At 45.1% G+C, this 14,575-nt stretch overlaps 4 protein-coding genes across 8 annotated transcripts; 1 reads left to right on the plus strand and 3 right to left on the minus strand.

The window, feature by feature from the left end:
• Positions 1–1,070: 1,070 nt before the first annotated feature.
• Positions 1,071–2,951, plus strand: gstz1 (glutathione S-transferase zeta 1). 2 transcript variants are annotated; one of them, XM_056426609.1, is made up of 9 exons: positions 1,071–1,193; positions 1,549–1,600; positions 1,689–1,756; positions 1,872–1,952; positions 2,048–2,173; positions 2,300–2,375; positions 2,446–2,498; positions 2,584–2,633; positions 2,769–2,951. In XM_056426609.1, exons 1-9 carry the CDS (start codon positions 1,164–1,166, stop codon positions 2,893–2,895), a joined length of 663 nt encoding a protein of 220 aa, XP_056282584.1. In that variant the 5' UTR covers positions 1,071–1,163; the 3' UTR covers positions 2,896–2,951. The 2 variants fall into 2 exon arrangements, with proteins under 2 accessions (XP_056282584.1, XP_056282585.1); XM_056426610.1 differs by lacking the exon at positions 1,071–1,193 and adding an exon at positions 1,300–1,427.
• A 37-nt stretch (positions 2,952–2,988) lies between these two features.
• On the minus strand, positions 2,989–6,588 carry zgc:163014 (uncharacterized protein LOC100038766 homolog). 2 transcript variants are annotated; one of them, XM_056426608.1, is made up of 12 exons: positions 6,515–6,586; positions 6,254–6,424; positions 6,074–6,179; positions 5,671–5,981; positions 5,430–5,589; positions 5,217–5,345; positions 4,902–5,089; positions 4,600–4,796; positions 4,139–4,230; positions 4,000–4,054; positions 3,708–3,805; positions 2,989–3,565 (listed from the first exon to the last, which is right to left on the minus strand). In XM_056426608.1, exons 4-12 carry the CDS (start codon positions 5,854–5,856, stop codon positions 3,339–3,341), a joined length of 1,332 nt encoding a protein of 443 aa, XP_056282583.1. In that variant the 5' UTR covers positions 5,857–5,981; positions 6,074–6,179; positions 6,254–6,424; positions 6,515–6,586; the 3' UTR covers positions 2,989–3,338. The 2 variants fall into 2 exon arrangements, with proteins under 2 accessions (XP_056282583.1, XP_056282582.1); XM_056426607.1 differs by having other exon boundaries at positions 5,430–5,981; positions 6,515–6,588.
• Positions 6,589–7,858: 1,270 nt separating this feature from the next.
• On the minus strand, positions 7,859–11,505 carry tmed8 (transmembrane p24 trafficking protein 8). Of its 3 annotated transcripts, none has more exons than XM_056426362.1 (6): positions 11,375–11,505; positions 10,922–11,060; positions 10,711–10,804; positions 10,506–10,599; positions 10,080–10,373; positions 7,859–9,951 (listed from the first exon to the last, which is right to left on the minus strand). In XM_056426362.1, the coding sequence occupies exons 2-6, from the start codon at positions 11,029–11,031 to the stop codon at positions 9,734–9,736; spliced, it is 810 nt and encodes a 269-aa protein (XP_056282337.1). In that variant the 5' UTR covers positions 11,032–11,060; positions 11,375–11,505; the 3' UTR covers positions 7,859–9,733. The 3 variants fall into 3 exon arrangements, with proteins under 3 accessions (XP_056282337.1, XP_056282336.1, XP_056282335.1); XM_056426361.1 differs by having other exon boundaries at positions 11,328–11,505; XM_056426360.1 differs by lacking the exon at positions 11,375–11,505 and having other exon boundaries at positions 10,922–11,286.
• Positions 11,506–11,663: 158 nt separating this feature from the next.
• noxred1 (NADP-dependent oxidoreductase domain containing 1) lies at positions 11,664–14,499 on the minus strand. Its single transcript, XM_056426451.1, has 6 exons — positions 14,224–14,499; positions 13,924–14,102; positions 12,898–13,078; positions 12,666–12,820; positions 12,295–12,493; positions 11,664–11,877 (listed from the first exon to the last, which is right to left on the minus strand). Exons 1-6 carry the CDS (start codon positions 14,379–14,381, stop codon positions 11,745–11,747), a joined length of 1,005 nt encoding a protein of 334 aa, XP_056282426.1. The 5' UTR covers positions 14,382–14,499; the 3' UTR covers positions 11,664–11,744.
• Positions 14,500–14,575: the final 76 nt, after the last annotated feature.

The raw sequence follows: 14,575 nt of genomic DNA on the forward strand, positions 1-14,575 counted from the left end.
ACACATGTGTTTCATTTTAACTCACTATGTTTGACTGGATTCTCTTTCCCTTTTTAGAGCCCCTTTCATAAATATACTCGCCAGCTTTATTTGAGCCTTGATGGCCGGATGGTGCAGATTAAATGCACAGCTGTGGCACAAAGACAGTTACTTTATTAACTCAGATATCCTTGAGATAAGAAGAGAATAAGAATATACACTTTTATTAATCCCCAAGGGGAAATTAGTTCTCTGCATTTAACCCATCCTTAGTTATTAAGGAGCAGTGGTGGGCTGCGGTGAAGCGCCGAAAGCAACTGGGGGTTCAGTGCCTTGGGACACTTGACTTGCAACTAATGGGAGAGCGAGATCGAAGGATCGAACCCCCCCCTGCAGGGACGGCCTCCTCTTACCCCCCCCGCCCAGCCCGCCCCAAAATGTCAAATATGTATGTGTTATAGAGTACCCTCTAAAGACAAACAAGTTAATCCAATCTGTGAAAAAAAGATCAGTCTGTAAGGCAATGGTTAACATAAATGGTGAGGTTATTGTTTTGTTTGTTCTTAGTTATTGCTTTTATTGTTTGTTTTTACCATGTAAAGTGCATTTGAGTACCTTTTTACAGCAAACAAAATGTATCATCATTAAAGCTACCCAGACCTAAATCCTGCACACGACACATTGCACCAGGTAAACAATGTGAGCCGTAAACCCGCCAGTCATTTGCAACTGAGAGTTCTGAAACTGCAAAACGTTTGAACCTTACCTTGACCTTTAGTACTGATCCTAAATGTGTTGTTGCCATGGTGGTAATTTAAATATGTAGGCCTTATTTATTTATCCAACTCCGCAGGTGGCCAGCCGAGCCGAGGACGACATCTACGGGTCCTGCCTGTAGGGCGGGCTCTAAATTAATCTGAGGCTTCCTATTGGCTCTCCCATAAAGAACGCATCCTAATTGGTCGTTTGTTGCTACAATCCATCCAATCGCTAGTTTAGGTTTTAGATCATCCCGCCTTTGATTTAAAACTCGGCTAACCATTGGATTAAATACTTGTCACTCTCCCGTGTACCGCAAACTCGAAAAAGCTAGCTTTCAGGGGGAAAGTGACAGTCAATGTAGACTTACTCTTTGAGTAAGTATTAAAGCCCCTTATGAGCATTACGACAACGTTACCACAGCAATGCACGTGTCCTTAGCTCTCCTCTCAAAGGTACTGTAATGACATTGTTAGCCGTTTGCTAAGTGTGTGTGTTCGTGTGTGTGTGTACTTAATGTGAACCATATGAGGGTCAGATACTGCTGAGTCATGGACCGAAGAGTAGGTAGGAGGGATTTTAGGAGCACGTCCTATTGGCTGCTGGAGATGTTAAACTGCAGAAAAACTCTCCAATAGTTTATTCTGTGTAGTTGAGTAAAACCTCGAGCTATGGCATCTGAAACTAAGGTGAACCCGTTGGCACAAGTCATTTAAACTTACTTAACGTTATGTCCAAGGAAAATGTGATGTACTTTCAGATGGACTGAATGTGCTTTGTTTTGTTCCCTTTCAAAATATATATGTATAGCCTGTTCTTCATGGATACTTCAGAAGTTCCTGCTCCTGGAGGGTTCGCATTGGTAAGTCATGCCACAGCATTTGACTACTTAGCTGTAACTTAAAGCATTTCAATGTCAACAGTATGATAATTTGCATTTTGTGCATCAGCTTTTGCTCTCAAAGGGATTGAATATGACCAAGTTGCAGTCAATCTAGTCAAAGATGGCGGTCAGCAGGTACAGTATAGATACACAGGATCTAAATCGATGCAGAAATGTCATATACTGTAGCCTGATGATCCGCACGAGGCACTGCAGTGGATGTCAAACACTTGTTCTCCATGTGCTCAAGCTTACTGAACAGTACAAGAAATTGAACCCCATGCTACAAGTGCCTGCAGTTGAAATGGATGGCATCACCCTCTCCCAGTCAGTAAGTCCCCAAACTCTTCACCCATGCAATTAACGTAAACCGTGTTTTATTTAAGCAACCGTAATACTACTGACAGCGGTTTCTTACCCACACAGCTGGCTGTGATCCAATACATCGATGAGACCAGGCCCGGACCTCGGCTTCTCCCCGCAGACCCAAAGCAACGTGCCCAGGTCCGGATGATAAGTGACATCATTGCCTCTGGGATACAGCCTCTGCAGGTGAGAACAGCACGGTCAAACTGGAGCAGGCAGTTCTTTCAAAAAACAGATGGCAGGTGCGACACGAAACAAAAATACAGGCTCGCTGCATACAACTTAATATTAATTCATTCCTTGGCGTTTCAGAATTTGTACGTGATTCAGAAAGTTGGAGCAGAAAAGATGCAGTGGGCTCAGCACTTCATTGATCGCGGCTTTCAAGGTAGCCTGAACACCCCAAACCTTCACTCGATGTCCTTTGCAAGACGATGACATGTACCTTTTTCTTCCAGCTCTTGAGCCCATTCTGAAGGAAACGGCGGGGAAATATTGTGTCGGCGATGAGGTAAGCGGCGTGGCTTTTATTGCAGCAGACAGTGTGATGTACAGTAGAGACTTTTTATTCAACTCATTGCTTCGTTTACCTTTAGATATCCATGGCAGACATCTGTCTGGTCCCACAAGTCTACAATGCAGAGAGGTATGCAAACAGATACGACATTAACGCTCAGGTCACACTGAACAAGAAAGTACATTTTTTAAATAAAACACCCGCTTTGCTCAACCTGCTGAACTTAAAACTCACATGAACCCTCTTTGTCTTTAATCTCCACAGGTTCAAAGTGGATGTCGGGCAGTATCCAACCATCCAACGGTTAAACCAAACCTTAGTTGAAATTGAAGCGTTCACTGTGACCAACCCATCAGGTCAGCCAGACACGCCTGTGGAGCTGCGTGCATAGAATAACTCCGACGTAGACAGCTTTGTACGTTTTAAATAAAATGCGTTGCAAAAGATCCCACGTTTGAGTGTCGTTACTTTCAATGACAAGAAAAACCGTTAGAAATATTTATTTGATAATCATTTGCTTTACACTCAAATACTGACGCGTGGAGGACAAGGAAGAGGACGTGGTATAATGTGTAAACATGCAGATCAGAGGCGTGTCTCCTAAAACCTCTGAAGGTGAGAAGGAAGTACAGCTGATTAACACGATTTATGGAGGGGAATAAAAAGAAGCAGCCATGCATGTCTGAGCTGCAGAACACATCATGCACAAATTAAAAACGTTAAAAAAAAACACCATCAAGACATTTAAAGATATTTTTCTGTCAGGGCAGATCACAGAATCCTCCCTTTTTTTTAAATAAAGCTAAAAACAATCATCCTGGATGACTCCGCTTCTCATCGCTTGCCCCCAAGAATCTCTACTGTGCATTTGACCATGTCGTTGTAGAAGGTACCGGAGCAGTCCGATCCACCGAACACCAGCAGCGTGCAGAGGACATTTTCACCCCGTTCATGCGTCTCTGCATCCATCAGGATGGAGCAGCCCAGGTTCACCAGGCTGTGTCCTGCACGAGGCTGTGAGCAGAGCACAGGACACACCACTGGGCTCCACAGGTGTGTGTCTACAGAGAAACCAAAGCAGGAGGCGGTAACACTTAAATCCCATGACTGACAACCTCACAGAACATTTATGGAATAAAGCAGATCATACCAAGTCTTATATTTACGATATAATCAGACTGAAGTGAGACACATGACACTCACCAGTGTTGAAAATGTGTACATCTTGCAGAGCTCCAATAGCACTGCAACCGCCGCTGACTAGAATCCTGTTGTCTGAAACTGGTAGAGCTGCATGAAACCTGTCGACACACAGGCATGGAAATATTTTTATTATGCATCAATATCCTATTAAAGTCTTACTGTTATTTCATATCGATATTCTGTTCAAACCCATTAGATTCAAATCCAGGTCGGTCAGTCAGAAGACACCAAAAATATAAACCAGATGGCTACAGCGATGACATTTTTCAAGGTTGATTAGTCCGGTACTCACCCTCGAGGCAGGGGGGGCATGTTCCCACACTTCACAGCTGTGTACTCCATGAATCCTTTACTCACAAGAAAAAAAATACTCAGTTTAAAATCGAGACACAACACGTATGTCGAATGCAGCTTCTGAATCTTCATCTTACCCAGATCCAGAACATGGACATCGTTCAGGTAAGTAGCCGTCTTACGTCCACCAAATATGATCAACCTCTGTGACATCAGTGTGGCCGAGTGGCTGTTCGATACAATAATAATAATTATAATACATTACATTTTCAAAATACTCAAAGACGCTTTACAACACATAGTTAAAATATCCTAAAAGCTATGCAATAAAAATAACTAAAATTACAATAAAAACAAAAGATAAAAGCAAATAAGAACGTAGAGAGCACACAATCACACATTAAAAACAGTTTTGAACAGGTGGGCTTTGATTTGTGATTTGAACAATGAAAGTTCGGTGCAGTCTCGGATGATTTTGGGGAGAGAGTTCATATACAAACATTAAAATGGCATCAATATTTTTTTCCCTTTAAAGAAGATGGGAACAAATTATTTTCGGAGGACAGTAAATTAGAGGAGTTTGTAAAAGAAGACTGACCCAAAGCGAGGCAGAGGTTTGTCCCCCTCCACAATCGGCTGGTACCAGAGTTCAAACTCGGGGTTAAAGATGTACAGAGCATTGCTGCAGGACGTATCCACCGAGGAGTGGCCCGGCCGAACTCCACCGAAGACAAAAAGCTCTTTCTTGTAAAAGGCTGCAGAATGATATGCCAAATGTGGAACATTCCCCTTCGCCTAAAAGGGAGGTTGATTCACAAAAACAACCCAAAAGAAGAAGAAAAAAGGTCTCAATACCTCTGCTGGAGAATTTGATAAGAAATCGCAGCACACGCCACCCACCGTGATGAGCTTCCACTTCCAGCTCAGGGTGTCGAGGACGTACAGCTCGCTGTAGCGCTGGCCCTCCCTCAGGCCACCGTACACAAACACAGACTTAGAGTCGGGGTCGAAGGTCGCGGAGTGTCCTCGGGCGCACGGCGGCCCAGGGCCAGAGACGGAGGAGTTCATGGGGAACCAGAAGTCGTTGTCTGGAAACAGATCCAAGAACACGCGTCCAGTGTAAATGCAATCGACGTGCACACATGTGAGGGCTTCCTAGTTTGCCTCGACTGGTTGTCGTAGTACGACCACCCGAGCTACTTCAACTCCACTGACCCAACTTGAGCTTCCACAGGGAGTCCTCGCAGTAATTCTGATCTGTAGTCTCCCCTCCGATGAGGATGGCGGTGTCGGGGTCACTCAGACACATCGTATGGCTCCAGCGCTTTGATGGAGACACTGAAACTAAATGAAGACCCCCCCCCCCCGTCAAAAAAACCACACACCGCAGGCCTTCAGATGCGATCGCAGCAGCGGTCGAGTCCTGACCTCTGTTCTCAGTCTGCATCCGCACAGTCATTTCCTCTCGGCTGTTCGTTCTGGACAGCCTCATTTTCTTGGGGGTGGAAGCCTGGTCACCGTCCACGTCCTCAGAGCTCCAGGTCAGGCGGCCTCTCTTGCTAATTACAGTCCGTCTGGGCGTCTTATCCTTTTTCCGTTGCAGATTACAATCGCAGAATAAGTCGCGTGTCGTACACGCAGACAATAAGTCTTCGGCGTTGACTCTCACCGTAGGCCAGACCGGCGGCTTCACTCCAGTCGAACAGTCGCCGGCGTCAAGTCTATTCGCTTGAACGTCAGCATCGCAGACACTATCGCCCAAGTGGGAGGAGTTGGGGGTCATCTGCAAGGCGGGGGGGAAAAAAAGAGAAAATGTCGCGACGAACGTAGATAACGGCCGAACGGGATTATTCATCTCACCGTTTCATTTCCAGCGCTTTGGCGTAACGTGCAGGAGAGATCGGTGGCATCCTGCTGTTCTGGGAACGGACATGTCCTTTGAGCCAGAGGAGCGGCTTTATCTTGTGGCTGGTCACAAGTCTTTGCATGAAACAAACCAGTGACATTATGATCCAGGAAGGCAATATTACCAGTTAGGTTGATGAGAGAGGCGGTCATAGAAACCCTCCTACCTCTCCACACACTGTGAGAATGATCTTGCCATACACTCCTCTCCTGCCTCTCTCGGCTGCCACTGTGATCATGTCATCGCTCCAGTCACCCTCCCAGGTCAAACACCTGAATCCAAGGTACATTTTTCACCAATGTAGACTTGTTTTATCTTGCGTGGCTAAGGCCGGTCCTTCACATACCTCGCTTGAGCTGAAAGAGTCCCGATTTTCTGGGCCGGTACCTCTGCACTGACCAGGACGTCCACCGAGATCGTCGTCTCGCTGCGTTTCCATTCTCCAAGACCAAAGATGACCAGGTGTTCGGGGAGAGGCAGCGGGATGTGGACTTGAAAGCAACTTCGGTTGGATTTTCTGCGGGGGTGGGAGGGGGGAGACATCACGTTTGATTTGTTGCATCGGTGTGAAATCGGATTTATTGAGGTTATTTTTAAAAAATCCTACCTGATGAACTGGCGGGGGGCGTCACGCAGGGACCAAAGGACATAAAAAGTCAACATTCCCATGTCGCCTCCAGGAAGTGAAATGGACAAGCAGCAGCCAGAATAACTTTGGTGCCACCTGGAGCTCCGGTCGTCACCTCTGATTGGCCGGTGAGAAAACGCACAGCTGAGACCGCAGCACAATTAAATTTTTTAATTACCCGGTTAAGCCGTCGTTAAACACCTGCATCGCTCGGCAAAGTGATATTGAACAGCTGCTTTTGAAACAAAGCACTAATTATACACTCAAATTACTTAAAGTGCAAAAAGGTTTGTATTTGTATGTGTTTTTCTGATTAATGGATTAATTGTCTCACTTGTATAAACTGCTGAAGGGAAAGTCGAGCCAACGTGGAATCCCTGAAAGCACAGTTTATTTTTTCCAGTCGTCACGTCGTTCATGCCTTTCAATTTTCCGAAGGAAAAACACAAACATTAAATATTTGTAAATACTATATTTGGGGGAAAAGAGCTTTTACATTTAGTTCATGGTAGAATGTTGTATTCACTTATATGCTCATTTTTGTGGCTGTGAATTATTTTATCAACATTGTTGGTAAAAAAAACTGCATTTTGCTTTAAATAAATCATTGTTAAAGAAACTATATGAAGCCCAAAATGACTTACCAATATGAATTATTGGGGCATTCGGTGATATTTCGTCAGGTTCAGACGTGTTTCTGGTGGTAGAGCATGTCATGGGGGTGGGACGTTACACCAAATACACCTCAAACTAGTCTCAAATGTTGGCTGACTGCACGTGTCGATAATATTTTCTATGTAACCGAGTATATATGGGAAAGCACATCTGCAAAAAGTATCAAGTATCTATAAGTGAATGCATATCTCCAGTCCACACCTTTTAAAATAATAAAATGAACCGCCATCAAAGTCTACAGGAGTGTCATCATGCAAGAACAATTGAAGAACATCGAGTAACATGTGAGGGACCCGAGACGCAACTCAGGAGGCCTTCAGGGGCGCTGAAAATAAAACCTGGTTTCATCAGCACATCAATCCCCCAGTGCCTTAATTTGATGGGAACACGGGGGACCGGCTTGAAGGGATTCCTAATCCTGGACCAGCAGTGAGCCTGTTATGAAATGATGCCATCTCAAGACACATTTAGGTGAGGGACTGGAATAGAAACAATACTGCACGTATAAACCGCACACAGCAGCGGTCTGAATAATGACACCGCTCAAGTGTCACGCTGCAGTGTTTACCTACGCTTCTATTTCCAAACTATAATCGACTAATCACAGTGTTGAGATATTTGATCAAATTCTCAAATGAATCAAAAACAAATAGTCAATCTTCTCTTTATTGTGTAATATAAATTTCAGGTACAAGAGTCATCATGACGAAGAGTAAAAGGTACAGATCAGCAGACATGGGGAGCTTCAAACCAGTTGCTTTACATTGAGCAGCCAAGTCTGAGACATCTTTGGGAACATGCACACAAGTGTGTGTGTGTGTTAAGACTCATGGATTTTAGAAACCAGAGGGAACAAGGCAACGCAATCAAAATGAGTTATAAATGTCATTAAAAACGTATTAATATGGAAGATGTATGTGGTAGTATATATAAATAAATAAAAAATTTAATTTTGTTTATTGTTGTTTTGTTTTATTTTCTTCTTTATTTTATATTAATTTTCTGATTTATTTTGATTTCAATTTCGGATAGGAATTTATAAGCATTTTTTTGCTTCTACCTATACCTTTTCAGTCTTTCTCTTTTGTATATTATATAGGATAATATTGTATTGTATTTGATTTGATTTACTGAATAAAAAATACAAACAAACAAACGAAATAAGCCGAACGCACCGAGGAGATTCAAAAACAAACATCGACCTTTACTCGCATAGACCGGTGCACCAAATGCATATAGATGAAATATATTACAACCGTTTGCTACCTCTGAAACGGCAAATTAAAAAGGGAGGGAGGGCAACTGTAAATATTGAATCTATATTACATAATAAGAGCTTTGTGTGATAAGGGATGGCTTTTATTCGTGTCATAAAAAGCACACTCTGGTAAACTGTTACCACTTGCTTCAGCACGTTCGACATATATTTTACATCACGAAGACAGGAAACAACTCTGTGCACAGAATTTGTATAATTTCAATTATATTCTCCATTATAACGTGATATAATTTGATGCGTAAAAAATAAGTTACAAGACAAAACAGAAGGATAAATACACAGAACATCAGCGAAGCGACGTAATCATAAAAAAGGTGTTTACAGTACACGCACACGCACACATGACAAACAATTGTGCGACACAAAGTGTATTTCTTTAGAGCGCTGCTGATTGAGCACCTGGCCTGGTGAACTAAATGTCGTGCAGGTGTCCCCTGATCACTGCTACCATGGAAACATCACAGTTGAAGATAATTCACGGTAAACGACGGCCACTTGACCAAATAGCACAGTGCACTCACGCTTCAGATAGCTATCGGGAGGACGCGGGAGCGCAGGTTGCAATTAAAGAACTCCGATTGTGAATTCGACATGTGGCAACGCAAGCTGGAAAATAGATATGCATACACTACCGTTCAAAAGTTTGGGATCACCCAGACAATTTCGTGTCTTCCATGAAAAATCACACTTTTATTTATCAAATGAATATAAAATATAGTCAAGACATTGACAAGGTTAGAAATAATGATTAATATTTGAAATATTAATTTTGTTCTACAAACTTCAAGCTCAAAGGAAGGCCAGTTGTATAGCTTATATCACCAGCATAACTGTTTTCAGCTGTGCTAACATAATTGCACGGGTTTTCTAATCAAATATTAGTCTTCTAAGGTGATTAGCAAACACAATGTACCATTAGAACACTGGAGTGATAGTTGATGGAAATGGGCCTCTATACACCTCTGGAAATATTTCATTAGAAACCAGACACTTCCACCTAGAATAGTCATTTACCACATTAACAATGTATAGTGTGTATTTCTGATTAATTTAATGTTATCTTTATTGAAAAAACAGTGCTTTTCTTTGAAAAATAAAGACATTTCTAAGTGACCCCAAACTTTTGAACGGTCGTGTATATTTAACTTTTTAGTTTAGAACTTTATCTTTTTTTTATAATGTGGAATCAAAAAATAGTTCATCATCAATCTTCTTTCAAATTCCACATTCACACAGCGGGCATCTCAGGCACTGTAATAAACTCTGTAGTAAAGAGTTTTATTTCGCCACAGTGAGTAGGAGTTGTCGAACTTCAGGAGGTAAGTGCCTTCACCTGGAAAATCGTGGCTCCCCCCCTGGACGGTCGTGTGACTCTCCTGGCGGTAAACGGGTAGGATTTCAGCCAAGTTGGAGTTGGTTTGAGATTTGGAGCCCTTCTCCACGTCTCCGTTCCCCACCGGCCCTGCGGAGTGAGAGGAAAGCGCAAAGTCAACCGGCTGCCTCGGGTGGAGGGAAACACACGGCGTGTTCTACAGGAGGATACGTTCAGGCCGCTTTACACTCTGAATTGCAACCGCGACGGTAACCGACCTTCCAGCTCCTCCTCTTCGTCTTCGTCGTCGCTCGACTCGCTGATGTGCACGGTGATGGAGCGGCTCGTGACGGGAGTCCAGTCGAAATATATGCCGAAGCCGATGTCGTAGCCGTCCGTCGCGAACTCCCAGCACACTTTTTTGGCCTCGGGGACGGTGGGCACGTGCACCGTCATGATGTCGCCTCGGTACACCGTCACCATGCTGTCGTCCTCCGTTCGGAGCTTCGCTTTCAGCTCCTTCAGGGCGGCGGACGTCCACGTCGTCGGGGGTTTCAGGGGCGGCTTCTGGGCTGCGATCGGGAGGAACACATGGCATCACGGGCAACTTTTAAAGCTCGTGTTAAAAAGATGTGCGAACCCTGTGAATTCAAATCGGATGAAACCACGCAGCCATCACGGCGGCGTACCCTGCAGGTCCTCACCTTTCATCTCAGCAGAGCGCTGACTCCCAGAGGTGCTGCTCTCCTCCTCGCCTCCTTCCCCCAGGGCCAGCTCTGCAGGGGCCACTGCATTACCCTCAAAATGCACAAACACAAGACTCAGATTATGGCTGAGAAATTATATTCTGATGCACTTTTTATTGCCACTCATTGACAGCTCGTCCAGGCGTACTTAAATACGACATACCTCAGAGGGTTGCCCTGACTCCTTTTCGGTTGGATCCATATCAGCTGGGTGTTCGGGTTGGGCAGAGCTCTGGGAAAGGTCCGTGTTGTGGAGCCTGAGGAGGAAGAACAGCAGAAATGAACATGACATCACAACACATGAACAGAGCCACCGGGACACCGGGACGAGCAGCTGGACAACGCGCCTCGAGTCGCTGCAGCAACAGGCGTACCTGTCCGGCGCGCTGCTGTCGCTCTGCTCGGACGCGACTCCCGGGAACGACGAGAAGGAGAGGGACGAGAGCCGCGACTGGAGCTCCGATGCGGCTTCTAGTCGCTCCATGGCTGCAGCGGCAAGACGAACACCTCCGACTGCGTGGCCGAAACGAGACGAAACCCCGCCCCGAGCGACCGCGGGAGGGAGAGAAACATGACAACAATAAGCCTCGTAACACTGGTTAGCTACGCCAACTGGAACAACGGCGGACTGTAATAACTACGGTGCGAACTGGGGAACGAGTCGCTGACGTCACGGAGGCGGACAGCGTCACGTGACGCGAGGCGTCGCTCAACTGGCGCCGAGCTCCGGCTTTAACTTTAGCGAGGAGGCTAGCTAGTTAGCTCGCGTTAGCAGCCTACCGAGTGGAGGTGCACGCGCCGCCTCGCGAGGCTCTCGCGTCTCTCACCGCGACGTGACGCCGAGTCCGGTGGAGCGACGGTACTTTAGTCCAACTCGGGGCCCATGGCCGCGGTCATGTGACGGCTCTGTTCGCGGTGCTGCTGCTCGACAGGAAAAGCAGACCCGGGTTTTTTTGTGTGTGACACTTCCGCGTTTTTTTTCCGAGCTTTGACGAACATCTGCGAATCTCAAACACCGAGTGTCTGTTTCCAGGGGGTCGTTTCTTTCTTTCTGTAGCCAGTTTATGCACGAGATGCAACACGTTACAAAACACAAACTGTGCAGAAATCACAACACACTGTGGAGGACTATTTATTAGAAACTGTCAAATAATCCTGATAACATATATACAGTGACGTTTCACATGATGTCGTTTTCTACTGTGCCGGGCAGAGCATGCATCTGTATGCTGCAGAGATGCGCTGTTGCATAGGTGTGCTGCTGGATAGGAAGCGCAGCAGTGGTGTCTCCTTGGTCTGGGCATCAGTGAGGGAAATCCAAGGAAAAGGTCTTAAAAAAGAAGAAGTTTTGATCAGGACAAAGTTAAACATGACATAACTAGAATGGGCACTCGGTAGAGCGCATACCTTCGCATATCACAAGATTGGGCATTGAATTATGAACATGTTGGCATTAGTTGCATGCCAATTGGATAGAAATTGACCGCGCTATGGTAAAAGGAAGATTTTGACCTTTTCATGACCTTGACCTTTGACCCGATCGATCCCAAAATCTAATCAAATGGTCCCCGGATAATAACCAATCATCCCAGTAAATTTCATGCGATCCGGTTTAATACTTTTTTAGTTATGCGAGTAACACGCATACAAATAAATAGATAAATAAATAAATAAATACACGATCAAAACATAACCTTCCGCATTTTCAATGCGAAGGTAAATATCAATATATATTTTTTGCACTCACTCCTCTGTGCACATGGAGGCTTCTTGTGATGCACTGATGAAACTGAGTGCGTCCAATTCCACAGCATGTGGACTCTTCTCTTTAAGGACGGTGTTGATGAGAGAGAGAGCATCGCTGGATCCCAGACCGGTAGAGGTGCAGATATTTAGCAGGCTGTACAACACTGCACTCACCCAGTTCAGACCCACAGAAATGCCACCTAAATATGGGAAGTCACACAGATATACTTCTGAAATAATGTAAATGTCACATCAAGAGTGATGCCTTTTCTGCTCAAAATTCCAAATGCTCTCCTTTACATCGGATAAAAAAAGGACAGGTTCAAATTCTAGCTCTAAGAAAGGAGTCTGCAGTAATGCAACATGGCGTACCGCGTGTTGTAAGAGGACACGATGCCTCAATCAGTGAAGGATCTGCCAAAGCCGTGGTCAGATGAGTGCAAGACAGCCACACATCTGCAGTGCCACAGGCGACAAAGTCATACTGTGGTTTGAGGATGAAGTCGTGTCCAAGAAGCCGAGCCAATCTGAAATAAAAGATCAAAAGAGAGGGATTCGGTGACTTAAAATCCACAGTGCTGTATGTTTCTGAGTGTGGGATTACCTGGTGACGGGCACGCCGGATGTGAAGCTGTACACAAGGCAGTGCTTAGACAGGCGGGAGTGGAGATCAGCACAGACTTTGTGGAGGTCAGAGGGCAGACAGCAGAGGAACAGAACGTCAGCCCATGCTGCCAGTCGGCCATTGTCAAAGAAACACTCAACTCCTTTCTTGATCGCTTCCACTGAAACGAAGAAGCAACAAAGGCCAGGGCGACTTCTTCAGTTTACAAGGAAGTAAGCTCGAGGTAAAACTTGGTTAAATCAACTCCTTTTAATCACTGATTTAACATAATCAAACCATAAGAACATGGAACACTGCTTATTTGAATCTCAAAGAGCTCTTAACAAACTGTTGTCAGTAATAAAAGATGCAGATGTGTCATAAGTATAAACTCAGTCTTAACACACATGTGTGTATGTTTTATTCACATTACTCTATGGTCTTATCACTGATTCAACTGTGTTTTGTTGATTATGATCACTGGAAAAGAACATAGTCTTATGTGCACTGGCACAAGTTTTACTGCATCTGTTAGCGTCTATAAAGATTGGATGTCTGGTAAAGGAATAATTCAGCCAACGACCTTCTCTCGTTCTCTCCCTTCCAACGGGAGAATGTATTCTCTCGTCACATGTAAAATACAAGCTTGCATGCGGGAGTCCTCTCCGGCCGACACATGTTGAAAACCCCAAACGACTCTGCCTCCCTCTCCACACACGGGCCTCCGTGCCTTCACATGTCGTGACGTCATCCTGACCTTTGACCTGCTCGTCCTCCCACCCCTCCACAGGACGGGCCCTCCAGCCTCGTCCCCCTCTCTCACTGTAACAACATGACGTGTGTGTGTGTGTGTGCAGTAGCTCGGGTAGAAGCAGACATAATATTTCTTATCAGGCACATATTCCAGCTGCTAGGTGCTGTTTATTCGCAGGGACTTGAACACAACAGTCCCTTCAATAATTCAGATGTATATTATCACAGAACAAGAGTACATTTGGACTTGTCGGTCTTATTTTCTCAGCGTACCTGCAGATTCTGGTGTTCTGCTTGAAATCTTAATGTGTGATGGTTTGACCCCAGACTTTTCAAGGAGGGCGAGCAGCAGCTGTTTCCCCACGTGACCCATCCCAAGTATCCCAACGCAGACGTCCCTGTCTTGTCCTGATGCGGACGAGCCTCTGTCTGCAGCGGGACCTTTGATGCGTCTGTAAATTGGTCACGTGCATCAATCAGAATGACTTCAAACTGTAACAGGAAGTATGGTACAGGTCATTACGTCATTCTTGTGTCTCGCAGATACTCAATATAGACAGACAAATAAAGAACCTCAGTGACTGGACCAGTTTGCAAAGGAAAGCTGCGTGCGCACAACCGCAAAACGTCAGTCCGGCCGAGCGCGCCCGAAGGTGAAGAAGACCCTTCTCTTCCTCGGTCAGCTCGGCCTCAAAAGAAAAGCTGCCCAAATCGCCAGATATGTCCGCCATCGCTTCAAAGGAGCGACGGGATTCAAAAGGGCAACAAGTGTATCGCGACAAGTTTCAGGACAATGCCAAACGTTGCCCGGTGCTCCAGTTTCCATGGCAATAGGACAACTTCCAATTTTAACGGAGTCTACATTTCAAAATAAAATTCTTGCCGTGAAATTTTGAGTTAATCCACAAGAAATACCCAACCGCAC

Source organism: Pseudoliparis swirei, chromosome 11, assembly GCF_029220125.1.
Source record: "Pseudoliparis swirei isolate HS2019 ecotype Mariana Trench chromosome 11, NWPU_hadal_v1, whole genome shotgun sequence".
In the NCBI taxonomy this organism is placed as follows: domain Eukaryota; kingdom Metazoa; phylum Chordata; class Actinopteri; order Perciformes; family Liparidae; genus Pseudoliparis; species Pseudoliparis swirei.

Bases quoted from the DNA above. Each gene is read 5' to 3' on its own strand.
- zgc:163014 (XM_056426607.1), bottom strand. From the start codon at position 5,856: ATGAATAATCCCGTTCGGCCGTTATCTACGTTCGTCGCGACATTTTCT. The intron at 5,346-5,429 runs GTCAGGACTCGA...GTCTTCATTTAG, and splicing joins GATGCAGACTGAGAACAGAG to TTTCAGTGTCTCCATCAAAG. The intron at 3,806-3,999 runs GTGAGTACCGGA...GTGTGTCGACAG, and splicing joins ATGCCCCCCCTGCCTCGAGG to GTTTCATGCAGCTCTACCAG.
- noxred1 (XM_056426451.1), bottom strand. From the start codon at position 14,381: ATGGCGGACATATCTGGCGATTTGGGCAGCTTTTCTTTTGAGGCCGAG. The intron at 13,079-13,923 runs GTACGCTGAGAA...TCTTCGTTTCAG, and splicing joins CAGAACACCAGAATCTGCAG to TGGAAGCGATCAAGAAAGGA. The intron at 12,821-12,897 runs GTAATCCCACAC...CTTTTATTTCAG, and splicing joins TCCGGCGTGCCCGTCACCAG to ATTGGCTCGGCTTCTTGGAC.
- gstz1 (XM_056426609.1), top strand. From the start codon at position 1,164: ATGCACGTGTCCTTAGCTCTCCTCTCAAAG. The intron at 1,194-1,548 runs GTACTGTAATGA...ATATATGTATAG, and splicing joins CCTTAGCTCTCCTCTCAAAG to CCTGTTCTTCATGGATACTT. The intron at 2,499-2,583 runs GTAAGCGGCGTG...GTTTACCTTTAG, and splicing joins AATATTGTGTCGGCGATGAG to ATATCCATGGCAGACATCTG.
- tmed8 (XM_056426362.1), bottom strand. From the start codon at position 11,031: ATGGAGCGACTAGAAGCCGCATCGGAGCTCCAGTCGCGGCTCTCGTCC. The intron at 10,805-10,921 runs GTACGCCTGTTG...CTTCCTCCTCAG, and splicing joins GACAGCAGCGCGCCGGACAG to GCTCCACAACACGGACCTTT. The intron at 10,600-10,710 runs GTATGTCGTATT...GTGCATTTTGAG, and splicing joins AGTCAGGGCAACCCTCTGAG to GGTAATGCAGTGGCCCCTGC.